We start from the raw sequence: 27,594 nt of genomic DNA on the forward strand, positions 1-27,594 counted from the left end.
GGAAAAAAGAAGAGCCTGAAAAAGGATCCTCAGGCTAAAATTTAGACTCTGATATGTTTTATTTTATTTAAACTAATTCCTACCTTGCCCAACTCCAGTTTCAAATCTATTTATAGAAAAAGGAGTAAGGATGAAAGGGACAAGGGTACCCTTACTTTCTGTGTCTCAGTTGTTATCTCTTTCATGTCAATGCAATGATGTTGGTTTAAGAAATCTAGCTTTCCTCAGCAGCTAGGAGAAAAATAAATGAAGGGCTAAAAGATGTTTGGGAAGAAAGAACACAGCAGATGCTATGGAGAAGAGAAGAAAGGTAATAATAATTAGGCATACCAGTAAAAGCCAGCATGTAGCAAGAATAGCAAAACTTTTCAAGGAAAATCAAAAAGGAAATCTAGAATTAGCAAGTGTTCAAAAGTTCTTCGGTCTGTGCTGGAAGTTCAAACTCTTTTTCATCTTCATTATCTTTTATTGAGCTACGGACCACCCTTGCAGACCCTTGCAGACCCTTGCAGACCCTTGCAGACCAAAGTTTAATTTGATATAGAGATACATCTACCATGTTCTCCATTGAAATCCAGACATATGAGTTTGTCTGGTGAACTGGTAACACAGGCCTGCTGGAAGATGGTTTGCACTAGGAGTCTGAGGAGCCTCCTCAGTTTGATTCAATACCAAAGACACAGTTGCTGAGAGGAAGAAAAGAGGGTAGCAGCGTGTCTTGAGTATTATATTGTCATCTAGACTTGTCTCATTGGCCAAGGCCTCACACACCGATTCCCAAGAAAGGGGCCGATGAGAGAATAGACTCAAGATACTGTTACCTGCTGTTGACTGGGTAAATACTGATGTCCAATGCAATGCCACTTTGGTGCCCATGTGATAAAATGTAGCTCAGGAGAAAGTAAGAGACATCTTCCTTACCTCTGCAGGGGTCCAGGGCAGTGTCAGAGCATTGGAGGCTCCAGAAAACAGCTCACTTTGGAAACTTTGAGGCCTCCAACCCAACCATGGGAGCTTCAGTGCCCAAAAGAAGGCCTTAGACTGCATTCCCAGGAGAGTTGCACCATTTTGCAGACTCGGCAGCTATCAGCAGAAGTGAGAAGGACACATTCATGAGCCCTTGTGGGACCTCCACCTCCAGATCTGACCTACCCAGGAGGAAAGACTTTGGGACTGAAAATCCTGTAGTAAAAAAAAAAACAGCTACCAAAGCCAGAAAGTAAATTATTATTCTCAATGTAGGCCTGCTGTGGTCAGCAGTAACTTCAGTAACAAAGAAACTAAGATCAACCCTGTCCTCTAGGAAAGAGGCCTAGAATCTAGAATAATCCTGCTCACTGGGACCATGTAATGTTTCTGGGCCTCCTTTTCTTCATTTTTCTTTAATAAACTTATATGGAGCACCAACTAAAGCCACACTGCTGAGTGCTGAGAATATCAAAATTAAAATGACCTGACCCCACCAAGAAGCTTTTGGTCTCATAAGGGAAATACATACACAGATGGATATGCCCACAGCAATCATAAACTATAGATCAGTGTAATGAAAAGGGAAATATATATGGTGCTGTTATGTTGTAGACAAGTATTTAAGCCAATCTGTGAGTGTCATAAAATGAAGGGATGATTTTCCCATGAAAGCCAGATTTTCAACCCATGAAAGTGGAGCATGATTATTATCCAGGAAATTATGGTAATCCAATTCAGTAGTGACCAGAACCTAAGTCTAGAGATTGCTCACAGAGAAAATAAAAGATAAGCTTTGCAAAACATTAAAAATATGAAGAAACGCTTAAAACAAAATGTTGAGGGGCACCTGGGTGGTTCAGTTGGTTAAACATCTGCCTTCGGCTCAGTCCGTGATCCTAGGGTCCTGGGATTGAGCCTCACGTCTGGCTCCCTGCTCAGCCAAGAGTCTGCTTTGCCCTCTCTCTCTGCCTGCCACTCTCCAACTTGTGCTCTCTCTCTCTCTCTGTCAAATAAATAAATAAAAAACAAACCAAACAAAATAAAGCAAAATGTTATAAAGAAAAAACAATATACAACATTTGGTAAAGGAGTATAATGTATATGCTCCAAAATAACACCATTATCTATATTTGCATATGTATTTAGAATATATATGGGAGGAGAGAGAAATCAGAGAAGACTGAATAAGTTTATATACATATATACTTTTATATGTGTATGTATATATGTGTGTGTATGTATATATATATGTGTATTTACACACATATATAATGTGTATATATATGTATTCACACACACACACACACACACACACACACACACATATACACAAATCTGGAAAGAAATACAACAAAATGTTAACTGGTTCTCTTTAGATAACATTTAAGTAATTTCATTATGAATAACTTTAATTTACATCTTTATATTATCCTATATTTTGTAAAATGTCCACATTGTGCATATATTACTTTCAAAACACAAAAATACTATTATTTGAAAGTCACTAGGAAGAAGGAAACTACAGAATGTTTAGAAACATAATAAATTCATGTTGAAATGTTAGAAGTCACTGAAAAAGAAGATTCTAATCAAGATTGTCATTTTTTAAACTCTCTGCTATCTCCTTTAATATACTTCTGTGGAAGAAAAATACATTTGTTTTTTCTAAATATAACTGATTCACACATTTTTATTTATTTTTTTCCTCCTTGTTTTCAGAGAGAGAGTTTGGGGCATTCTCAGGGGCTGGGAGAGAGGTAAAGGGGGCTGGGGAGAGGCAAAGGGAGATGGAAAGACAATCTCAAGCAGGCTCCAAAGCCAGTGCAGAGCCTGATGTGGGGATCAATGTCATGACCCTGAGATCATGATTTGAACCAAAATCAAGAGTCGGCGCTTAACCAAATGAGCCACCCAGGTACCCCCAAACATTATTTTTAAACTGCTAGGTATTAGTTAGCTCCAACCCAGAATTTCTGAAAGTGTTTGAAAGAAGACTAAGTGATAGAAACCTAGCAGATGTTTATAGCACAATCATCACTGATTAGAGAAGAGAAAATAATCCCTTAATATAGCACAAAGTTATATCCAAACTAAGACTTTACAATACACAGAAAGGGAGAAAAATTACCAGTTATTTATAGAATTTTCCAAGTATCTAAAGCCAACTATCTGGAGGTTCAAGACTAAGAGTATGTTTTATTTATGTATCTGAGTAGGATCAAATGAACAATGAACCATTTTATATCACACAGGGTGCTTAACATCATCTCTCCAAACTAAATGTTCAATAAAAAGATGAAGAAGATAGAGACAAAGATGACGCTATGAAGTGTCTTTACTGTTCATTCGACAAATCTCTACTGAGGATCTACCAAGTGCCAGGCTATCCTCATTTTCTCAGCAATTCAAAGATAAGACTGTCAATGTCAGCTCCCAGACAAGTGAGGCCTGGGCACTAGGGTGGGCTGGGGCAGTGTCCTGGGAATTTGCAACAGGGAGAGATATTTGGGTCACTTGCCTAAGGAGCATAGTGTTAAGCATAAATAACATAAAAGGTAATCTCCAAGAGAGAGACCAAAATCAAAGTCAGGCTGACCAAGAGAATTGTCAGTCCAAAGTGGGTACTAGAGAGGAGGCTCCTAGTAGGAGACAATGGGACAGAAATCAAAACAGACAAGAGGATTCATTGCATAGGGACAGGTGGAGAAATTTCCTGAGGCTGAGTGCATTCTGCATAAAGTTTCATGGAGCATATATGTGGAATGTGGGCTGCAAGAGGTGAACAAACACAATCCCTGCCTTCAAGATCACAGCCTGGTGAAAAAGAGAGATAACCCTCATTTCATTCTGTACATGAATGCGTCAGCTCCACCCAATAGTTCCCCATGCCTAGAAACATACCTCTGTCAAATGTTCAATTTGTGTTGTACAGATGGATGATGACAACGAAGATTATGTCAAACAGACAAAGGAGGCTGAAGATAGAGAGATAAGGCAGGGAGGTGGAACACTCCCAAGACAAGGAGTCAAGACACCTGGTTCTAGTCCTTGGCTCTGCCACTAACTAGGGTTAGCTTGGACAAGTTATCTAAGCTCCAAGTTTCATGAGGGAGTTGGCACAGATGGTTGCAAAGACCCCATTTTCCTTCTATTTCCTTTTCACCATAAAATGAATACATCAATCTTAAATCAGATTGGACTTTCTCATCCTGCCATTCTTCCAACCGAGTTGAACAAACTTAAGTGTTTTATAACTCTTGGTCCTTTTAAAAATCAACTACAGTTGAAGCATGTGCTTGAACAGAGTTTAAAAAAAAACAACAACAACCAACGTTTATATCTAAACAATATCCCTGTGATATCTCCCTTGCGGATATGTAAACTTTCAACCTCTTACCTTGAATAGAGTTTCCACATTTGCCCTATTTAATCAACAATAACAGTAAGATATGTTATTCCTTATATTTTTTTGCATTAGCAGCATACTATAAATTCCAAGTAGAAAGGGTTTGGTTTTTTTTTGGCCTTTCCACATTCTACACTGAGAAAGAAGTTAAAGATATTTAATCAGAATAATTTATGCCTTAAAATTCCTCAAAGAGCAGAGAGAAAACAATACTGTCTATTCCATTTTAGGCTTTGGTCTCAACAGTTCCATTTGTAAAGGATATGACATATTAATAGGAAAAAAATCATAAATATGTATTACTAATATTATTACACATTTCTTTAAATTCTAGATTTCAATGAAAACATTTCAGTTTTGTTTGAGCCATTGCTTCCTAAAAAGTTAATTTAAGTATTTTCAAGATGTCAAAACCCATTTTGCTATCTGTGTTCAGTATCGATACAAGATTAAGTATTTACAAAAGGACAGATAAAGAGGACTTTCTATTTTAATAAAAATCCAGAGTGAGGGAAAAATAATTCACATAAGGTAAAATGAAGTTGGAAAGTAGAACATAGAAATTCTAAAAGTCAACAAAATACTATGTAAAGATTCCAAACTGAGAAAAGTGGGAGAGTAATGATCCATTTTTTTAAGTTACATATTGAAATCAAATTACTAACTTTCAGGAGGTATTTTTTCTAATTTCATTCTCCATAATGCAATCATCTTGGAACCCCATCAGCCCTGATTAGCCAAATGAAGTTTCCGGAAAACTCAAGTTTGAAAGGAGAGGGAAGAGCTCATAGCCGAAAACAAAATAAAGTTTCACATCTGTGTCGGCATCTGAAGTTGCTCTGTAAGATCTGATAACTTGTTAGAAAGCAATCTTTTTTGCAAGGCGGTGGATTTACATCATACATTTTATCTCTCCAAGGAAATTTTAATTACTGGTTCCAATCATTTCTGATTGATTTGCTTTTTATTCATCCAAGGTATTCTCTGCTCTATGATGAAATCAAGCCTTCAATAAAATTCCAAAAATTTCAGAACAATTTACAAGCTCCAGATGACTGAAAGTTTTCTCATGTCAGTTTGGCATTCAGGAAGAGCATTTCACCAAATACATTCTGAAGGAGAATACATCTGCACTCACTAAAATAAAGAACTCACCGATGACATACTTGAGGCAAATTAATGTCACATAGATGTAAATTTGCCAATATTCTCTGAGACTAGAGCTGCAATCCCACTTCCAGGTATTTCAATGAGTTCTCTTCTAAAGCACAAGCCACAAGTTACATGGCTTAATGTTTGGGGTATTATAGCAATCAATTTAATAAATACACATTATCTTCTGTGACAAGTTTATAACAGTTTGTATATGTGTGTATGTCGAGTGGGTGTATTAGGAAAGACTATGTATCTGCTGAAAGCCCATTTAAATTTCTCTTGGCCTGGTCCAGACTCCAAAAGACAAGATAGAATCAAAGAATCTTAGCACTAAAAAGAGTATTAGAAGCTATCTTTTCCATTTGCTTCAAAATGGCAAGCATATCAGAAATCCATATGTGTATTCACCATGAGAATATTTTCACAAATAATAACAGTAAATCTAGCTATTCAAAAATACTGAATTTTTAAACATCAATATGAAATCATCCCAAGAAAATAAATAATTTAATCAACATTACTCTTGAAAGAATATGTTACAAGGACATCATTAGGCAGAGATCAATTTTTGTCATGTCACTAAGAATACTAGTACTTAACAAATGAACTCTTTCTATGAAAGGCAAAGGCTTATACAGCCAATTCTGGCTCCAGTGTTGGCTTCTCCTTCAACAGCTTCATAAGGGAATATACTTTTACAAATCAACTGGACCCAAATATTGTCTGGTTTGGCTACACGACCAGAAATTGTAGGCTAATTCTACGATTCATGTCTTGGTCTCTAGAATGTCAGGCATACTCACTGTGGGTTCTTGCTGGGTACTGTTAGCCTGTGCTCTAGTCAGTCACTCTTAGAACTGAGCCACACTTGATAGGACATCTTCGATTCAGGGACACATTCTAAGGCATACAGAGACTTAAAGTGCGATGCAGGTTCACCAAAGTCTGTGAATCTCTTCCGAAATTGTGGTTCCCTCCACCCCCAAACAGATCTTCAAATCCTCAAAATCTGATTCCCTTGAGCTCTAGCAATTCAGCAGAGCAAATTTATTGCACTCTCCAACTGCAGTCTGCTCAACCCAGCTTGGATCTGTGCGCTTGCGTTACATTGAAGACACAACCCATGCCTCTGCTCTGTCCCTGCAACCCAAAGTTCAGTTGATGGTGGGGAGGAAGAGACACAAAGCAGCATGTAGAGCAGGGGCTTGGGCACAACACCTCCTGCTTTTGAACCCCTGTTCTGCTGCTAACTAGCTGTATGACCAGGGCAAGTTCCTGAACTGTTCTGTGCCTTAATTTCCTTTTTAGCAAAACAGGCATAATAATAGTGCTGCTGACTTGACACATACGAACTGCTTACTATAGTTTCTGACACAGCATAAGTAATATGTAAGTGTAAGCTATTACTGCTTATTAGCAGTAAGGAAGTATAATTTTATAAGCCGTTCAAAATTCAGAATATCCGGTATCTCACAGCCACTTATTCCAAAAATACTGTCACCTCAGGACAGTACTGATGCACAGTATGGAGCCACACATTTCCCTGACTCAGTCATAAAACTGCAGTTTTGTAAAACTATCAGACCCTGCTTCTTCTAAATATCCCATAAACTACAAATAGTTACAAACAAAAATAGGAAGACAATTGTTAACCTTAGTAACTTCTTTTATCTTATTGTACAGTGAATCTGGTTGACTCAGTTCACAGCACAAACCCATGAGTGATAGATCTCTGGTATTAATAATAACGATAGCGGCAACAACTATGTGGAAGGAACTATACCAAGGACTTCATGTGCATTCTCTTACTTAATACTCATAAAAATTCTACAAGATAGGAATCATCATCATCCCCATTTTCCATAAGAGGAAGCTGAGGCCCAGACAGGTTAGGTAACTTTCCCAGGTTCACACAACCAGTGAGTGGCAGTCAGGATTTGAACCCAGACTCTAAAATCCTGATCTTGTGCCACACTGACCCTTCAATGGGGGTTGTTTTAGGGTGGGTCTGCTTTTCTGACCGAATCCCAGTGGATATAAAAGATTTGATGTTAGGACTGGCAGAGCCTGGGTCACATGTACCCACAGAGTCACAGGAAAAATAATCTCCATGCAAATCATAGGGATTGGAAGAGCTCTGGAGCAAACCATGGTGTGTGTTTTCAGGGATAGAAAGAATCAGCCGGCAAAGGATAAAATGAAATAAGGGCTCAGGGGGTATGCCCCAGCTCTCTGCCTGCCTTGTAGCTCAGAGAGGCAGGCCTAAAGCCTAGAAGCCTTGACAGCCCATGTCCAATGGGCTCCTTCCAGACAGGGAGCGTGGAATTATGGGCCCTGTGTTCTCTGTATCCTCATTCTTATCAGCACATGGAAACAACTTAAGAAGACAATAATTCTGCCACATCACTAGGCCTGAGAACCAAGTCTGCTCTTGACATTCTTGTACCAGCATTGGGCCACTTCCCCTTATTTTTAGGGTCTATGGGTTTTCCCTTAATGTATACTTAGTGGCATTCTGTAGGCAGGGATGGTCATGGCCTATCACTGTAAGGGTTGGTTTCCAAAGGAAAATCAGGATATAATTACCAGAAGAAGAGGTAATAAATGAGGAACAAACAAAAACAAGGTGATAAATATAGCTAAGTATAATATAATAACAACAGTGATAAATGCTGTTACCCTGGTCAACATTTGTGCAGAACTGATTCAAAGAAGTTGAGTGACTGCCATGGTTACCCAGCTAGAGCATAGCAAAGTCCAGGCAAGAACTCCTGGCTACTTGTCCTGTTTTCTTTCCACTACACAAACATTTAAATTTGTCTAGAACTGGGCACTTTCCCAAGACACAGAACTGCTAGTGCAAAAACGAAAGGTCCTGGGCAAACTGGGGTGAATTGATCACCTTGCCATTAATCCCTATGGAATTGTTTCATATTCACTGCCTTTTTGTTTAATTCATTTTGGGTTTTTTGTTTTGTTTTTTACATATTTCACTCTCCAATTGTCCACACATCAGTGAACATTCTTAATCAAGTTTTAACCACAGGATTTGTAGACTCTATTACTCAATTAATTAAAGAGCCTGTGGGTCCTTGAGACTTCTAATTATTTTCAGGGGATTTTTTAAAAAAGGGAAATATTAAAGAAAATATAATAAAAAAATTTTTTTGTAATATATACAGTGTACTAGTTTGTAAACTAGGAAGCAGAGGGCCCCCTTATAAAAGTTAGTCACTGGTTACTTTTCAAATGGAAGAGAAGGCAGAGTTGGCTTCTTGAATTAAAGGGAGAGTTCAAGTCTTAAATCTTTAAAAATCTCTCTCTCTCACACACACACACACATCCCAATGCTAGGGGGCGATGGGGAGGAGCTCAGAAGCTGATCCAAGCAGAAGTGGCTGGAACACTCAGCTTGCCCAAGGACAGAAAGGCTGGGAATCTCTCTGAACAGCTTCTCCCAAGAAACACTCAGAGCCTGCCACTCTGGAGTGCGGGATGCAAACATAGCACATCACAAGGGCCAGAGCTTCCAGAATAGACTTCCTCATGCTAGCGGTGAGTACATTTTCTGCCGCAAGTAACTGAACACCTGACTCAGACTGGCTTGAATCATAAGAAAATATATTACCTCACAAAACTGGAGTGCAGAGGTAGAACAGAGTCCACATTTGCCTGATTTGGAAGTGCAACAATCAGGGTCACATTATAACTTTCATGGTCCCTGGGTACTTTTGCCTGCATGAACCCCTTCCTCCACTAAAACAAACAAACAAGCAAGCAAATAAGTAAGAAAAAGGAAAATAAAGAAAAAAAATTGTATTTCGTGACTGCAATGTTATTAAGACATTTAATCAAGCTAGATGACATTTATTTTTTTCCTCTGACTTTATAAGAAAATAAGATATTGTGGAGAACCCCTAAAAGTATCATGGGCCCTAGGACCAGTCCACCTTATGAACAGTCTATCCAGGATGTAGGTTCTGTCCACATGTTGGCCACCCACAGCATGTACCACCTTCATGATCAGGCTGGCTTACCTCCAGGTGGTAACAAGGCTGCCAGTGGCAGCTGAGGCAAAGGGCTCCATTGTTCCTCTCCACTGTGCACTTGGAAGGCCTTCCCCTAACTACGGAAAAGAAGTACTTCCTTTTAGTTCTGATTAATTTGGAGTGGGACGATATTTCACCCCTGAATCAGTAGCCCAAGAAAGCCATTGCCAATTTCACTATTTTTCAACTAGTAAAGAGATACCCTATCATTAGAAATAGGAAGGATGGGGTACCTGAGTGGCTGATTCAGGTAAGTATCTGATTCTTGATTTTGGCTCAGGTCATGATCTCAGGGTCGTGAGATTGAGCCGCATGTCAGGCTCCACATTGAGCATGGAACCTGCTTGAGATTCTCTCTCTCTCCCTTTCCCCCTGCTCCCTACTCTCCCTCTGCTTAAAAAAAAACGATTTTAATGAGATCTTCACAAAAGAATATATATTGATGGACATTAGGAAATAAATAAAAAATAAATAAAAAATGCTCAATATCATTAGAAATGAGATCACCAATAAGATGCCGCTTAAATAACACACTATAACAGCCAACACTATAAATGACTGACAATATCGGGTTTTGGCAAGGATGTGGAGCAAATGAGATCTCGCATGTTGCTGGTAGGAATGTAAAATGGTACAGTCACTTTGGGAAACAGTTTGGCATTTCATTTCAAAGTTAAACATATTCTTCCCATATAACCCAGCAGCTCCTCTCCTAAGTATTTACCTAAAAGAAAAACATATATTCAAACAAAAATTTCTCCATGAACATACATGACAGCTTTATTCATAAACAGTCCAAATATTTATCAGCAAGTAAAGAGATAAACAAGTCAGGGTCTATCCACATATTGGAATACTACTCAGCAATAAAAAGGAATGAACTTCCAATGCACCCGACAACATGGATGCATGCTAAGTGAGGGAAGCAAGACATGAAAGAGTACCTACTCTAGGATCCATCTTTATGAATTTCTGCTGAGAAAAAAACTGCAGGAGGCTATCATCATAATCCAGGTGGAACACACTGGTTGCTCAGATCAGGGTGTTAACAAAAGAAGTGAGGAAGAATGGTCTGATTCTGGATATATTTTGAAGGTGGAGCCAAGAGAATTTTCTGAAGGATTGAATGTAAGGCGTGTGGGGGAAAAAAAGAAATCAAGGGTGACTCATGATCTTGGAGCTGAACAAATTGAAAGATGAAATTCCTATTAATCAAGATGGTGAAGCAGCTAGATAGAGTAGGCTGGGAGAGAGGGTGAGACTCAGCAGACCTGCTAAGTTTGAAATGCCCATCAGGTGTACAGAGGAAGATAACAATGTCAGCAGCTGGATATTCAGGTAAGAAGAGCTCCAGGCTGGAGATAGAAATTTGGGAGTTTCAATCCACTTTTTCTGGGGAGAGGGCCAAGGATAGGAAAAAAAAAAAAAAAAAAGAACAGAAGAAAATGTGTGGACAGATCTTCTTACTATACAAAGGTAAAGTTCCTCTTTTTTTTTTTTTTTTTTTTTTTTTAAGTTTGGAGGCCATTAATGACTGGGAAAACAAACTTACTTGAATTTTGGTAGTAAAAATCTTCAATACCATTAGCAAAATCCCACATACTTATGTAAGGTTCAGGGTCATTAAGCTCCTTTGATCTTGCTCAATATTGTGTGGCTTGCAACCAATCTGGCAAGGTCTAGACAACCCACTGCATACCCCAGAGATAAGGAGAGAGGCCTCCACCCAACAGCCTCTGCCTCTTACACTGTCTACCATCTTCTCTGCAGTGGCCAGCAGAAAAGGGGAAGAAGCTGACCCTCTCTCTCCACCCTCTGTCTCCTGCTGGGGGTCAAAGTCCTTAGTACCTTCAGTTGGCACATCGTCTCATTCATGAAGTTGTATTTGGCTGTTTGCTTCTTAGAAGACATGACTGCCTTGGAAGCAAACTATTAATCTGACCATAGAGTTGGAGCCTTCAGAGATAACAGCAATCTGTGTGGTATGATTTGAAGAAGCCAGAAAAAAAAAAAAAAATTTTTTTTTTTTTTTTTGCTCTCCGGATTCCCTAAATTCCACCATTAGTATGAAAGGTGAAGATGAAATGTCCAACTTTGAATGACCAACTCTTGCAAGTGAACCAGTGGAGAGAAGAGAAGCTTAGGTAAAGAAAAGGGCCCATACACAGGGGAGGTTTGTGAAACCAAAACCAAACCTGACCTCACAATTTTGTTATCATGAGCTACACGTGGCCCATTGCCAACCCTGTCACATAGTAGGTCATCAATACTTGTTGAATGAACGGATTCTCTTTTTTCTACATTTGAGAAAGCAGACCCTCCCCCACGCAAAAAGAAAACAAACTAACAAACAAACAAATAAATAAATAAACAAATAATCTGAAAGAAAGGGCAACAACAACCAGTCCAATGAATGGGGTTAATTAACTGTCCTAGGATTCACTTATCGGAAAAAAAAAAAAAAAATGTTTAACCAGTTTCTCAGGACCCTGAGCAGCTCTCTGGGAGAGATGTTTTTCCTCTACGGGGCATGAGATATTGTCGGGAAGGCTGGAGCATCACCAAGGCTGATTCAAACCCAAGACCTCACATGCCAAGCATGCCATCTTCGGCCTGGGGTTCAGGCGTGTCTGGGAACTGGGGTGAACGGCTGGCAGAGGAGGGCAGGCCCCAAGGCGGAGAGGGCACTCGGAGGAGGGGGCGCAGACCCGGCTGCTCAGAGCGCTCTCCCGCCCAGCCTGCGGCGCCCGGCTCAGCCCTTGCGCCTCCCTCGGCTCTCTCCTCCGCCCCCCTTCGCCCTCCCCCTTTCCCTCCCTTACTCCTCCTCCTCCTCCTGCCGCCACGGCCGCTGCCAGAACTCGCCAGTTCAGACCCACCGGGCTGCCCTCCCCTGCCGCTCTCCCCTTGCTGCCCAGGCTCGGAGAGCAGCGCGGCCGCGCAGGTAGGAGCCCCTGGCGCCCTCAGTGCCCGCCGGGCCGCGCGCAGGGAAGTAAGTAGGGTAACCTCAAGGGTTCCGGGTACCCGAGAACTGCCCCCGGACTGTGCAAGATCTCTCAGGCAGAGAGGGAGGTGGAGGTGTGCGGTCTCGGAATGCGATCTGTCAGCATGTGCGAGTACTGGGGTGACATCTGTTTGGATGGGCAAGTGTGTGCGCGCCCGCAATCAGCCGACTGGGCTGTGCCCATAAACGAAGTTTTGAAAGTTTCAGGGGGCTAATATACGAGATTTAAGCCGCACCTGGATTCCACAGGAGCTGGTGAAAAGCGGGAGCGCAGAGTAGCTCCCGGGGCTGCAGCCTGTTAACTTAGGAGAGGGAACCTCACCTCCCCCGGGGCGCCAGGTCGGCCGCCTGGAAACTGTACGCGGCTGCGGTGTGGTCCCCGGGTTCTGGCTCTAGGCAGCCCGATCCTGACGGTAGCGTGCCGGGTACCAAGGGACTGATAAGGCACCGAGAATCGGACGCTTGGGGCAGCCCCTCCGCACGACCTGGGGCTTTCACACGAAACTGCGCGAAGAGAATGGCACGGAAATGCCACTTTGAGGGTTTGTTCGGGGGATAGAAGGAACTCTGAAGGGCAGGTATTCTACTAGGGGAGGAGATAGCTCTTGAGTTTTGTTTTGGTGTTTTGCTTTAAAAAAAGTTTGAGGTCAAGGTAATTTGTATTAGTTCACAGGTATTTCTGCTAAGCTGTGCAAGGAACTTCACTAGTTGGAGGTGAGCATATAGGCAAAACCTGAATATTCAAGGAATATGAGATTTGCTGCCCCACCTCCTCTCTCTCTCTCTCTTTCTCTCCCCCCCCCCGTGTGTCTGTCTGTCTGTCTCTCTCTCTCTCTCTCTCTCACACACACACACACAATAAATGCACCATCTCCTTTGAAATTAATTACCCTCTATTCTTCCCTTCCACACCCTTTCTGGAGCCTGTTGTGAAGGAACAGTAGAAACTCCTTGCTGAATATCCTTTGTATATGTTCAGCGCAGCTGGATGGAGTAAAGTGAAATGTAACTCTGCAGCCGTTTTACAGTCTTTGGTGCCTCCTTTGGCCCAGGGAAGGTTGAGGTGGGGGAGGGGAATGAGACAGGAGATTGGAAATCGGGTATGATGGAACCTCAGCCTCTCCCTCCTGCCCTTCCTTGCTTATTACTGCACAGCTAAAGTTTTGTTATTTCCCCTGCAGCAGATACTAAGCATCAGTTTGTCCTGTGCTTTCTTTGAGATTCACGATGTTGAAAGCCCTTTTCCTAACTATGCTGACTCTGGCGCTGGTCAAGTCACAGGACACTGAAGAAACCATCACGTACACGGTAAGGGGTGATGGAATTTGAGATAAGTGCGGTTCAGCGGGATTCGGTGACACAAGGGTGACTTTATCCACCCCTGCCAGTGTATGTGGTCTGCAGGCTGTGGAGGGTAATAAATTAAACAACGCTTTAGTGTGGTTCACATTTAAGATTTGTTTAAATCACCCGTGGTCCCTCCAAAATTTCATTTAGATCACCAATTGAGATAGGGACCAAAATGTAATGATTTCTGGCAAGACTGAAAAAGGAGACCCTTTTAAAACAAAAACCAAAGTAAGCTACATGTTTCTAACACATCCAATAAATTAATGAGGGTAAGGAATTGGAAAGCCTGGATTCCTATATACATGTAGATAAAACCAAAACTTGCAGAGTAAGACAAGTCAAATAAAAACAAACATCACAAAAGCACATACCTCATTTGTATATATGACTTATGTTCTCATGTAAATGGCCCTTATTGAATTTATAAAGACTATATATATCCATTTATAGTATAACTGATAATTCATATAAATGCCCTTCAGGTAGAATTTATGTGCTACCAGGATGCGTATTGGCTAAAGTGGTCTTAAAATGCATTGTGTGAAATTTGGTTTTGCAAATTTGCATTTTCTAATTAATTACATCTGATTATTTCCAAGTAATATTTGATTAATTAGTTGATTGCATAGATATTACCAATGTTTAATAAAATATCGAAAATACCATCTGACTATCAGGAATGGATGTAGTGAGAACAGAGGGCAGTACTTAACCTCACTTCCAGTGAGTTTGTTTACACCTCTGTTTTCTCTTTTCTTTTTTTGTTTGTTTGTTTTTGTTTTGTGTCTTCTAGTCTTTAACCAGTGTCATGAGGCAAGTGACATTTGTCCTGGATCACAATATGAAAAACATATTTTTCTACTTGCTCCCAATTTAAAATGAAGTAATCCTACTCAAAAGAATGTGAAAAATTTTTGAAAAAAGAACTCCTAAAAGTGAGCTAATGTCAATTACTGATAATAAACATTATCTCACTTTTTGGTATCCTATTATCCCCGAAATGTTAGTATTCATCTGGAAAATGTTCTTTGTTGTTGTTCAGATCAACTATAAATCAAGTAGGATTTCACATAAATATTTTGTTAACTTAATGATAAATGTAGTTGCTTCCTCTGCTGAAGATAAATAAAGCATGAGAAATGAATACATGTGCTGTTTATCTTCAAATGAGAATGTTTTGTTATTCAGGCTAAACTTACTACTTTCTTAAGGAGCTAAAGTTAAATTAACTATCCACTTTTATATTCATCCAATAAAATATTTTATTGCTTTTACAGTTGCTTATCTTATACCCCCTTCTCTTTGGTTCATCAATTAAATCACAATTATCTTTAGCAGAGAAAGGTCCCTGTGGATTAAACACTAGAGTTTTAGACCACTAACTAGGGTTCATTATTATTATAGCATTTTCCAGATATGACATCCTTTTTGTTCTAAAATTAGGTCTATTGACTCTTGAACTGTGTATGCCTAATAATTTATGGTTAAAGAATAAAATATAACTGCTCTGTGAGTACCCTGTTGTGGGGATACTATCTCCTTTCATTTCCATAACAAAGGTTGAGAGAAGTGGTATCATCTTCCTTTCACCAATAGCAGAACTGAAGATCAGAGAGAGTATCTAACTTGCTGAAGGCTACACAGCCAGCAAGTGGTCTAGTCAGTCTAGGCTTGTTTAATAGCAGATCCATATTAAATATACTGGAACTAAATACCTATCACAATCTGCATGCCCTCTCTAGTTAGCAAATAGATTATTCAGTGTCCTGTCATTGTGCCTGACTTGAAAGGTACTTTTTGGAAAATTGAGCTCATATTCACAAGACAGCATCATATCCCCTTTCCATTTTAAAGTTAGGGTTCATTCAACCATTTACTTGCCAAGTAACTACCATGCACATAAGCAGTTCTTACACCAGCAAAAGAACTTGTTTACTAAGAAAATCTAGACCTTTACTTCATGGAATTTACGCTGGGAAAATACTGTTGAACTACAAAGTTCCTAAGCAAGTACACGTATTATAATTGTATCAATTATATAAATGCTAAAGAGATAGAAAAAGCAAGGAAGTAATTAGTGTGAGCACTGGCATATTGGAAGAGGTCAACTTCTGTGCGGAATCTTGAAAGAAGTAAATGACGTCAGATTAATCTAGAATGGCTGAAGAGGCATCGGAATCAGAGAAAGTGACATGATCAAAGTCTAGGGGTAAAAACAACCCAAGACAAGTTGAGGAGATGACAAGTTTAGGTGGGCTGGTGCTGGGTGCTGAGGGGAGCCCAGAGATGGCAGAAGTGGGAGGTGAGAGATCTGCAAGTCAGTATGAGGTCTTAAATATAGGAGTAATACAATTAAGAGAGCAAGGAAGATTGTTTTGGAGGCTGTGTGCAGCACACAGAGATATGGAGGACAGCCAGACAGCCTTGCCTATTCACGAGGCAAGAAGGCTTACACACCAACATGGTAGATACAGACATGGACACGAAGTCAGCAGAGTTTAAAGGAAAATAAATGGAAAAGTCAGTGTGCGTGTTACAGTTATAATCCAAGGTCCTAAGAAGGGTGGTGGCGCTCTGGGCAGGTTGGAGAAACTAGAAAGAATTAGCTTCAGAGATAAAGTGAGTATAGTTTTCACCCTGTGAAGTTTCAGATCCCACTAAAACATTTAAACTGAGCTGTCTCCATTCAGCTATTTACTTGCCGAGCATCTGTTGTGTGCATAAGCAACTCTCAGCTCTATTAAAAGAATTCAAGTATTGGTTTGTTCGCTCTACTTTTGCTCTGTCTTTCCTGAAGCATCTTCCTCAAATCTGCATCTGTTCAAATATTTTCCTGAGCTTAAAAATGCTTCAGGGAAAATAAGTAAATAAAATTATTCAGAGGCCTCTTATCACTTATAGTAGTGTTTCTCAAGAAGTAGCCTATAGGCAACCTGTGTCAAAATCACCTGGGATGCTTGTTAGGAATTCAAATTCCAAGTCTCCTACCCAGACCTGCAGAATCTGATCCTTTGGGTCTGCATTTTAATAAGCACCCTGGGTGACTTAAGCTTGATCATAAAGCTTGAGATTCGCTGACATTCAAGGTAGGAATTGGTTCCTTCTTGTCCCTCTAACTGCATGCCTCTACTCAGACTACTTGCAGCTCTTTCTGTCTTTAACAGTGTTGCATCTTTTTTCTCATGGCCCCTCCTCCTAGAATTCCCACATTTCCCTGGAAAGATCCTGTAAGACCCAATTCATTTGTGACTTCCCCATAAAGTCTTCTCTTCCACTCTGTCATGCCCCACACACAGCCCTGGACAGAGTTCATCACTCTTTCCACATATATGTATGGGTCGCAGCACCTGACATCTTGCTCCAACTTGTCTACCTGTCTGCCTGCTCTTCTGTCTGTGAGCCACTTGAGGACAAGGACAAGGTCTTCATGATCTTTGCATGCCCAGGGACTAGAACGGTGCCCCGTAGGAGAAGGTACTCAGTAGATGGTTTGTTTAGTGAGTGAACTAGAGAGGACTCGTAGGAATTGAAGCTAGGAGGTGGGCCAAGGTGTGAGTGGGAGGCTTGAGACTCAGCTGAACAGGTAAGGAAAGGCAGGTGCTGGAATGCTCTAAGAGAACTGAGAGAGGAGGGGAAGAGTCAAGGGCTAAATAAAGGAACTTGGTTGATTTTTTTTCTTTTTGGCAAAGTTTTTAATGTGGAAGAAGGGCAAGTAAAGCAAAACAAAAAAAAAACAGGCATTCAAGGAGATTAGGGAAGATCAGTATTGAAACAGAGAAAAGAATTCTGAGATGGTGATGGGCAACTGTACCCAATATAACACAAGAGTTGAGGCAGCTGGTGATTGAGAAGGGAGCCTGGAAGCGATGCAATGCACAGATTTGTCAAAAGAAAAAGAGAGAGAGAGAGAGAGAGGGAAAGAAAGAAGGAAGGAAGGTGGGAAGGAAGGAAAGAAGAAGGGAGAGAAGGAAGGAAGGGAGGGAGAAAATCTAGGGAATGTTAAACTATCCACCTCATGATCTAGCTGGGACTCTAGAGCAAGGATTGTTGTCATAGGAATGAAGCTTTTAGAGTGACTTCTTAGGAAGTGGATACACCCATTAACTGTCTCCTGGCCCCATCTTTGATGTTTTCTTCACAGCAATGCACAGATGGATATGAGTGGGATCCTGTAAGACAGCAGTGCAAAGGTGAGCCAACTTCAAAGACTTCCCGTCTGAACATAGCTTTCTGTCTCCATCTCATGTCACTCTTCCTGTCCTCTTTGTACTCTACCAAAAAGGCGTGAGCGTATATTTACATGTTCTGTGTTCCCTCTGAGAAGATTCCTGATTTATTTTATTGCTGACCACAGATATTGATGAATGTGACATTGTCCCAGACGCTTGCAAAGGTGGAATGAAATGTGTCAACCACTACGGAGGATACCTCTGCCTTCCTAAAACAGCCCAGATTATTGTCAATAATGAGCAACCTCAGCAAGAAACACCCGCTGCGGAAGGCGTGGGTGCAGCAGCCAATGCAGCCGCCTCGTCAGGGACAGGCGCTGGGGGCGTGACAGCCACGGGCATGGCAGCCAGTGGAGTGATGCCCGGGGGCGGCTTCGTGGCCAGCGCTGCTGCAGTTGCAGGCCCCGAAGTGCAGACTGGCCGAAATAACTTTGTCATCCGGCGAAACCCAGCTGACCCTCAGCGCATCCCCTCCAACCCTTCTCACCGGATCCAGTGTGCAACAGGCTACGAGCAGAGTGAGCATAACGTGTGCCAAGGTAAGCATGACTTATTATGCTAATGAGAACGTTCTTGTCCAAGTGCACCTCGTGGTGAGGATTAACAGCGCCAGTTTACTGAGAACTTCCCACACGCCATGGTGCCGAGTGCTTTGCCTGAATTATCATTTAATCATCGCAAAAATCCTAAAAGGTGGTTGCTGCCTGTATCGATTTCATTTTACAAATGAGGAAGCCGTGCCTCGGAGAGGGGGGTCATCAGTGGTTCTCAACCATAACAACCATCTATAGTCACTTGGGAGCTTTTAAAACCTCCATATCCAAGCCACACCCCAGCCCCATTAAATAACAGTCTCTGGGGATGGGTTCTGGGCCTCCCTATTTTTTAAAGCTTCGCACGTGGTTCCAAGCCTGCAGCCAAGTTTGGGAATCAGGGGTCACACGGGTGGTGAGAGTAGAACTAGCCTTCAAACTCAGGCAGGCGGAGCCAGAGTCAACAGCTGTCAGAAGGAACAGTCAGGTTATTCATTTGGACTTTGAAATTGTGCGTCAAGCTACTCCATAAATGTCCTCTTTTGGGTTCTCAAGTTTTCTTTTCATTGAACTTGCCACTAATTTATTTTTCTCACTGAGGAATAAAGAAATGGGACTTCTGTTTCTCGTTACCTTTGAGGAGTCTTCCCCACTCCACATTTCTATCTTTTTCAGTTCTCATCTGAGCCCATTTCTCTTATATCACTTGCACCATGGCACCATCTGCTTGGGTTTTTCTGTTTATTTTCTCAAAGAGTACACATCACTGTGTATTCTAGAAACAGCTGTAGACTCATGCTAACAAAATGATAAGAATCTTGGGCTTTGAAGATGTGTAGGATATTAGTTAACTGGACTGTGCTATGAGATTTTGTTTCCCTTTTCCTACTTAGCCAACCCTTTCAGATCTGCCTGGTGTGGAGCTCGTTACTGACAAGGGCCATAGGAGCCCCAGACTCCTTTTGCACAGCCCTGGGGCTGACAGAGTAGACCCCATTTTATACCACAGGTGCCTGGTACATACTGGCCAACAGAAAGGGTCCAGGAGTTTTTAACCTTCTACCTGTTCCGAGTGAGGAAAAGAAGCATCTTCTGTTTCCCTGAGATGCTGCCCTTTATGCGCTGGTGTGGAGTTTTATATACTGTATGAGATAGATTTGAAATGGCTTATAAATGAAGGACCCCTATCATACCCTGACTTTTATATTTTGTGTTCAAATTTTTAAGTACCCCACATCAAGAGCTAACCCATGCCGTGATGGTGTCACTTTTCAGAGGGTGCATCATATTAGCATCTGTTTTGTGTTACTGCCATGAGTCAGAATTCCAATAATGATGATGAATGCTTCAGCATCTGCTTGATATTCCGATATTTAATTTAAGGATTATGTCAAGGAGATAGCCTCATGAGGTTACTTTATGTATATGTGTTTGAGTGAATATTGATAAAAAGTATCTTGAGTTTATTTAAGACAGCAACTTTTAATTGTGTTATTTAAATATCTAGTTGAATTGGAAGGTTTGGTGATGTTTTTCCTGAAACTGGAAAGTGATACTGAAGTTTTTTTTAAGTATGGGCTTTTCTATACTGAATTATTTTTCATGCTCCAGTTATATATTTTAATGGTACTTAGGAGAAAAAAATAAACAGAAAAATGAATGGGTCATTTCCCAAAGTGGCTTATACCTATCATTGGCAAATATGGTTGAATTTAAGAACAATGCCTAGAACTGAATGAAGAAGTTCTAGGATAGAGTATATTCAAGACTTAACAAGATTCACTTGGTTATAGTAGAAACTGCATAATAAAATGTGAATAATAAAAATGAAATCTATTTAATTTTTTTAAAAAGACTTAGACCTTACAAAATTACTTTTCACAGATTAAAACATTTGTAATTCTTAATTCTGTGAGAATTTTTTTCTTTAGTTATAAGCTAAAACTATTAAATGCCTGGCTTATGATAGATGCTAAAAACATACTTACTGATTGTTTGCACACAGGGTATCTCTAACCCAACTGTTCTATATAATTCAACCAATTTCTTTAAGACTTGGGATTGGGGTCTGTATCATTGAAAGCAGGGTTAAAAGTTTTTTGGATGACTTAAGGCTTAAGTTGGATTTCTTCCCACCTCACAATTTTGCAAAGTGCCCATAAATGTGGATTTACTTAATTGTTGATAAAAGGGGGTTATTTCATATGATAACAACAGGATAATCTGTCTAGGGAATCTGACTAACATAAGTGGAGTCACACTTGTGCCCGTTTATTATTGAGCTAATCAAACATGCAGTCCAGCTTCTTCTAATTGCCTGCAGATGTATGACATTCTCATTCCAGGCCAGCAGCACAAAATAATGTTTTATAACCAATGTGAAAGTGCGGGGACCTCCGCTTAAAACAATAATGTGCTCCAAGGACCTATATTTCTGACATCATTGTAGAGTTTGAAGAGCCTTCTGTTTTAATAAAGTTCTCCACTCCCTTTTAAATGTTTCATACTATGCCCAGTAATCCAAACACATTTACCATGGTTGCTGGATCGGAATAAATGAATGCCTGCAGATGAGTCACATTTGTATTAAAATTATTTCTTTTTTCCACATATATTTTTCAACAGGTACAGTTTATCATTACATAACCTAAAGCTGAGGGGATTTTTTTATGTAATGGCTGAAATCTGTACTGTGCTTTGGTGTTAAAGTCAATTGTACCTTTGAACACACTAGTACCAGTTACAGATGACGCCTAATAATTTAACTACCTGTAGATATTTTAAGTGTATTCTATTTCACAAATATATTGTTAAAAATTTTATTTCTTTATTTTTGGAGAAAGACATAAATAAAGTGGGCAGAGGGGAGGGCAGAGAGAGAATCAAGCAGGCTCCCCCTGAGCATGGAGCCCCACTCAGGGCTTGATCTCACAACCCTGAGATCACAACCCGAGCTGAAATCAAGAGTCAGATGCTTAAATGACTGAGCCACCCAGGTGCCCCTATTTTATAAATATGTTTTTAACCAGCCCTCTGTGTTTTAACAATTAATGAAAACATGATTTTTTTTAACTCCTTTTTCATGTATTTGTCCAGAATTTTTCAGTGTTGTGCAAAAGCAGGAGGTTTAAAAAGCAATATTACCTCCAAATATCAGTTCACACTGAGGAATTTTTTTCAGACAATTTTTGCCAACCCTGGGTGATACTGAGGGAGAAATTTGCACTGAGAATTTCAAATGACAGGCACCATCCTTGACAGCTATAAAAACTGTCATGGATATCATCACAAACTACATCACAAAAACTACATGAATATCATTGTATTGTCACATAAACTGGAGTCATATATAAATAAATTTTTAGAAACTGTTTCTCCATGAGCTATCACCTACATAAAAGTCAACAGATACTCATCTGCTCCAAAAGGGAGATGAATGAATGGGGAATAGATTATAACCCATTGATGGGTCACTTAATCTTTCTACAACTTTATTGTCTACTCTCTGTGTATCTTCCTTAAAGGCAATGGATTTCAAAATCACTAGTTCATGTTAAGAAAGGATTTTTAAAAGCATATATAACTTTCTAAAAGCCTCATTCTCATAGAAAAATATCATTTGGGAACTGGCAAGTAGGAGAAAGTATTGATTGCTCAGTTTAAAGGAATTTGTTTACTTAATTCAACTTTCAAAAAATTAAACATAAGGTATTTTGTATAGCTGATAGTTAAGCCATTACTAAAATCGGTCAGGATTCCCAGGTATCATTACTAACTTGCCAAAGAAACTGCAACATCAAAAAATAACTTGATACAAATGCCTAATGAAGCTGATTATGGACTCAAGCCAAGTACAGTACCTGGCTTGTATTATATAAAGTATAACTGACAGATGTGAAAACACAACCCAGGGTTTCCAACTGTCTCTGTTGAACCAAGACTGTCCTGGTTCGAAAACTGAAACCCCTGCATTCTGGGAAATGCCTCTGTCCTCAACAAATGGGGTGGTTGATCACCCTAGTGCACCCCAATAACTGAATCTCTTGCACCTCACAGCCAAGAGTGAGAACTTCTCAACGTTAAAGCCATTTTTTTTTTTTTTCCAGGTGATGGCACTGCTTGTCCAGTGAAATGGTTTTTTTTTTAATTTGTTTTGAATTTTTAAAAACCAAACTTCCCTGATTTTTAAGTACCTGGATGGGGACTTCCCTTGCCGTTGTCCAGATCCCATTTGCTGGTTTGTCAATAAGCAGGTTTCCCCATTGTTCTAGACTTTGCATGTGCCAAATACCTAGACATTAGCACCTACATACTGAGATACATGTCATACAATAGGTAGCTCATCTTTCCACATTTCTTCTGGGGGAAAAAAATGTACCACACAGCCAAATTAAATATCATGCTTCAACTATAAAATTTTGTCAAACTGAAAAAAAAATTTAGCTGTATTTTAAATGATTTCATTTTTATCACTGTTGTCTGTGATTCAAGAGCAACTAAAAAGCCAAAGAGAAAAAATTGCCTTTTTGTAAAGCTTAAAGGAACAACAAAAAAAAATTATGCTCAGGGTTTAAAAAGCTCTGCATTGTTGGGGATCACCTATTATCTTTTGCACATTTCTTTATAAACATAAGGATAACTAAAATACTATTTTGAAAAGGAAAGAAGTTATTATCTATACATGTACTTTTAAAAAGAGAAACTTGAACTAACATGTACAGATTCTCAGATGCTAGGGACGTCTTTCTTTGACTTCTTTCATTTGAAACTTATATGATCTCATATACAAAAGAGGACTTATAAATTATAGTGTAATCAAGTGGCTTAACATACCTGGCATTGTCATAACAAAAGAGCTTTCAAACACTTATCTTTTGGGTTTTTTTTTTCTTTTTTGGATCCTCAACGAATGTCATTAGGGTTTCTCTTTGTTTTGGTTAGTTTTGTGAGGAAGCCCAATTTTTGTTACGTATAATTATACAACCCAGTGAAGAACTCTGATCTTAGAAAATAGGTATTTTGCAAAAGGAAGACTATAATTGAGTAAATTATGATATTATCAGAAACAAATACTTCAAGCAGAAAGGAAAATGGGTATTTAGCCTGCTTACTGCTTTTCATTGCTTTTAGTTGTTAATTGCCTTTGAGTATCTAAAAATTCTCTAAAGCCATGTAAATAAATGGGAGTCAAGTTTGTAGGGATAACTTAATAACTTTCTAAATAAGCTGATGCAGTGCAATAGAAGTGACTGATTTTCTCCTGAAAAATCTAGCACAGTTTCATAATTTACTTTTCCAAATTACTATAGTCACTGAATGCCTAGTTAATTTAAGACATTTCTAATACAGGCGCCTAGGTGGCTCAGTTGGTTAAGTTGGACTCTTGGTTTCAGTTCAGGCATGATGTCAGGGTCATGAGATCAAGCCCCACTACAGGCTCCAGACTCAGTGGGGAATCTGCTTGACATTCTCTTCTCTCCCTCTCCCTCAGCTCCTCCCCCTTCCTCATGCACATGTACTATCTCACTCTCCCTCAAATAAATAAATAAATCTTAAAAAAAGAAAGATTTCTAATATACAATTGTGAACAATGTGTATAGGTATATGTATAAGGACTCAAGAAGTGTCCTTAAAATTGCTTCATAAAAATTAAATGGCAACTATTTGATGGGAAAGAATGAAAGAGGTCAGTATGATCACACTTCTGCACACAAAAGACTGTGCTATATAACTACCTTCCATAGCATGTGGTCCCTAGACTGGAAGCATTAGCATTATCCAGTAATTTATTAGAAATGCTAATTCCTGGACCCCATCAGACCTATGAATCAGAGACTCTGGGGGACGATGCTCAACAATCTGTGTTTTAACAATCCTGTGATTTTGATGTGTGCTCAAGTTTGAGAACCAATGCCCCAACTTAATCTTAACTTCAGAAAATTGAATTCAGCTACAAAAATCAGAGGTAAAGTCATAATACTTTACATGGGAAAGTGTAGTTTCCATAGTGTAGTGGTTATCACGTTCCCCTCACACATGGGAAAATGTGAAGTAGAAAAAGAAACCATCAAAAATATATATTCTGTTTCTAGGAGAGAATATTTGATTTACTTCTCTCACCTTTCTTATTGTCATCACCAGGACTCTGATTCCTAAACATGAGTGATGATGAGTTCTAGTTAGTACGGTATGATATGTGTAGTCTAGAGTGAAAGGAAGCATCTAAAGAAGAAAACAAGAGACTGTGTATTTCTCTATAAAACCTGTAAATGTGAAATACCATAACAGTCTTGAACTATCAATGAAACTCTAAGTTCTGCTCTGGCTGTGGTAATGGTTGGTGCTAAGAGATACTTACACCTTCTATAGGCATCCCCCTTATGCTCACAGCACAAACTGGCAAGATGAGTTAATGCTGTCTTGAGGTTTAGTTCATGCAGAGTCACAAATGAGGAGGTTGACTCTGAGTTTGGCCTTAAAGCATCTTTCATTTATCAAAGTGATAGGAGATCCTTCCACTACTGGATGCCCAGCTGATATCTCACTCTACTTAAGAGTGTTCCCATGGTGTCTTCTGTTCTATTTAAACTTGATCAAAGATTTACTTCTCATCAAAGATGAGATCCTTGTTAAAATTAGTCAACACTGGGGTGCCTAGGTGGCTCAGTGGGTTAAGCCTCTGCCTTCAACTCAAGTCATGATCTCAGCATCCTGGGATAGAGCCCCACATCAGGGAGCCTGCTTCCCCCTCTCTCTCTGCCTACCTCTCTGCCTACTTGTGATCCCTCTCTCTGTCAAATAAAATCTTTTAAAAAGAAAAAAAAACAGAAAACAACTAGTTAACACTTAATCTGTGGAATGAATTTCTCTCTCCCTGTAGCAGCAAAAGGAAGCAGATGAGAGTAGGATTGCAAGCCTGGGTAACTTCAGGAATGTGCACTGGTTGCTGGCTCATTATTTCTTTCTCCAGCAGAAAGTTTCAAACTGTATTCTTTGAAATCAACAAGTTGCCCCTTTTGTAGGGATTGCCTTTACACTTGCTGAATTACTGGCACAATTCTGTTCTTTGAAACCAAAGAATAAACAAAACTTGTCCCAAATGTGTTTGATTTTGCACGAATGTACAAATAAGTAATTCACACCACATCTGAAGTCCATTAGCATGCTTCTTTTTCCAGGAGGTATCTGCAAATTGCACACTCAAACACAAAACTGATCAAGAAAACTGCATTCAAATATTGGCAGAAAACTGCAGCTGTCATTGCAAGCATTTAGCCACAATTTCAGGCTTGTAGTTTGAACCTAACTGATTTGTAAACATTTAATAAAGATGAAGTGAAGAAATGACATGAAAGGAAGGCTGAGTGGTAAGATATCAGCAGCAGCATGGATAGCTTATTGCTGTCAATTTCATATGCTTACAGATTCAAAGGAGGGAGAGACAGTGAACCAATGTTATGTAAATGTGTATTAAATAGACTGAAAAACTTAAGATTTGAGCAAAATCAATTTTTAAACCTTGAACTACTTTTCAAATAATTGTGCATCTGTCCTAGTGAAGGGTAACCAATACCATGAGTGTAACTGATCAAATAGAACACAAACCCATTCAGCTAATGCTCAACGAACACAATCCAGTTTGAGAACTACTATCTATTGTGGGCACTTTGATAAAATCAAGATAGAAGGAAGAAGTGCTCATTGTTCTTAGAGAATTTGGCATCATCAACCCTTCAGTGAACAAAAAGCAATAAAAGAAACCAACAATATAGTCCAGCAAAGTAACACACAGGACTTCACAAGAAGTACATAGCGAACTGCTAAAAGTGTCACCAGTTTGTAATACAGGTATCCTTCCAATTTTCTGAAATCTATATTTGGACAGAAAAAAAGATGTCCCCAGAAATGTGGTCAAGAAAAACAATCTGAGGGGTTTAAAGTGGCGGGGGGGCGGGGGTGGGGGAGGTTGGGGTACCAGGTGGTAGGTATTATAGAGGGCACAGATTGCATGGAGCACTGGGTGTGGTGAAAAAATAATGAATACTGTTTTTCTGAAAATAAATAAATCAATTTAATTTAAAAAAAAGAATAAAAGTTCGGTTCCTCCCTGGAAAGGTCCATTTTTTAAAAAAGAAATTCTATTCATTTACTTGACAGAGCTCAAGCACTAGCAGGGGGCACTGCTGAGGAGAGAGCCTGATGCAGGGCTCAATCCTAGGACCCTAGGATCATGACCTGAGCTGAAGGCAGGCATTTAACCACTGAGCCACCCAGGCACCCCTAGAATGGACTGTTTAAAAGAGAATGATGAGAGGAAGTTGAGAGGCTTCATAAGGAAATTAAAATCTAAATAGTAGAGGAAGTAACAATCAGTGTAGCCAAGCAGAATAGGTGAGAATCAGCATTGTTTCTTCTACCCTGGAATGGTTTCTCTGGACAGTCCCCAGAGACAGTGAGCTGCTGATAGGAAGGCCAATGAGGAAAGGCAAAGCGGTAGGTGGAGGAAAACTTAAACAGAAAGTACACTTGATGCTGAGCTGCACAGCAAACATCTATGACCAGTGCCATCTTCAGTAACTCCCTAGCAAAATACTAGTATGTTCCTCCAACTTTGTCTAAATATCTTCCTGAACTGTGTCCTATTTTATTTATTATTGAATAGACACTAAGCAAATGTGGGGTTTTTTTTGTTTTGTTTTGTTTTTGTGCACGTGTGTGTGTCTAATTGAATAAATGAATGGTTTTTAAGCATCAGAGAGCTCAGGCTTATAGTTTACTCTGAGTTCTAAAACCATCCTTGTAAATGAGCTATTAAGTACCAAATGCATATAAGATATATTTCCCAACTATATATGTTATCAAATTTCTCATTAATAATTGGGGTCTTAGATACCTTGTTCCC

At 39.7% G+C, this 27,594-nt stretch overlaps 1 protein-coding gene across 7 annotated transcripts in view; it reads left to right on the plus strand.

Annotated features, from left to right (window-relative positions):
- Positions 1–12,183: 12,183 nt before the first annotated feature.
- Positions 12,184–27,594, plus strand: part of EFEMP1 (EGF containing fibulin extracellular matrix protein 1) — a 61,301-nt gene continuing 45,890 nt past the window's right edge. For 2 of the 7 annotated variants that reach the window (XM_082743616.1, XM_082743612.1), the window contains exons 1-4: positions 12,401–12,568; positions 13,801–13,888; positions 18,072–18,120; positions 18,285–18,698. In XM_082743616.1, the coding sequence (XP_082599742.1) occupies positions 13,808–13,888; positions 18,072–18,120; positions 18,285–18,698 (544 nt within the window). In that variant the 5' untranslated portion in view covers positions 12,401–12,568; positions 13,801–13,807. Of the gene's footprint in view, positions 12,569–12,806; positions 12,994–13,044; positions 13,295–13,800; positions 13,889–18,071; positions 18,121–18,284; positions 18,699–27,594 lie in introns of those variants that run through there. The other 5 variants (XM_082743613.1, XM_082743615.1, XM_082743617.1 and 2 more) reach the window with 5 other exon arrangements.

Source organism: Mustela nivalis (genome assembly GCF_964662115.1).
Source record: "Mustela nivalis genome assembly, chromosome: 8".
NCBI lineage: Eukaryota > Metazoa > Chordata > Mammalia > Carnivora > Mustelidae > Mustela > Mustela nivalis.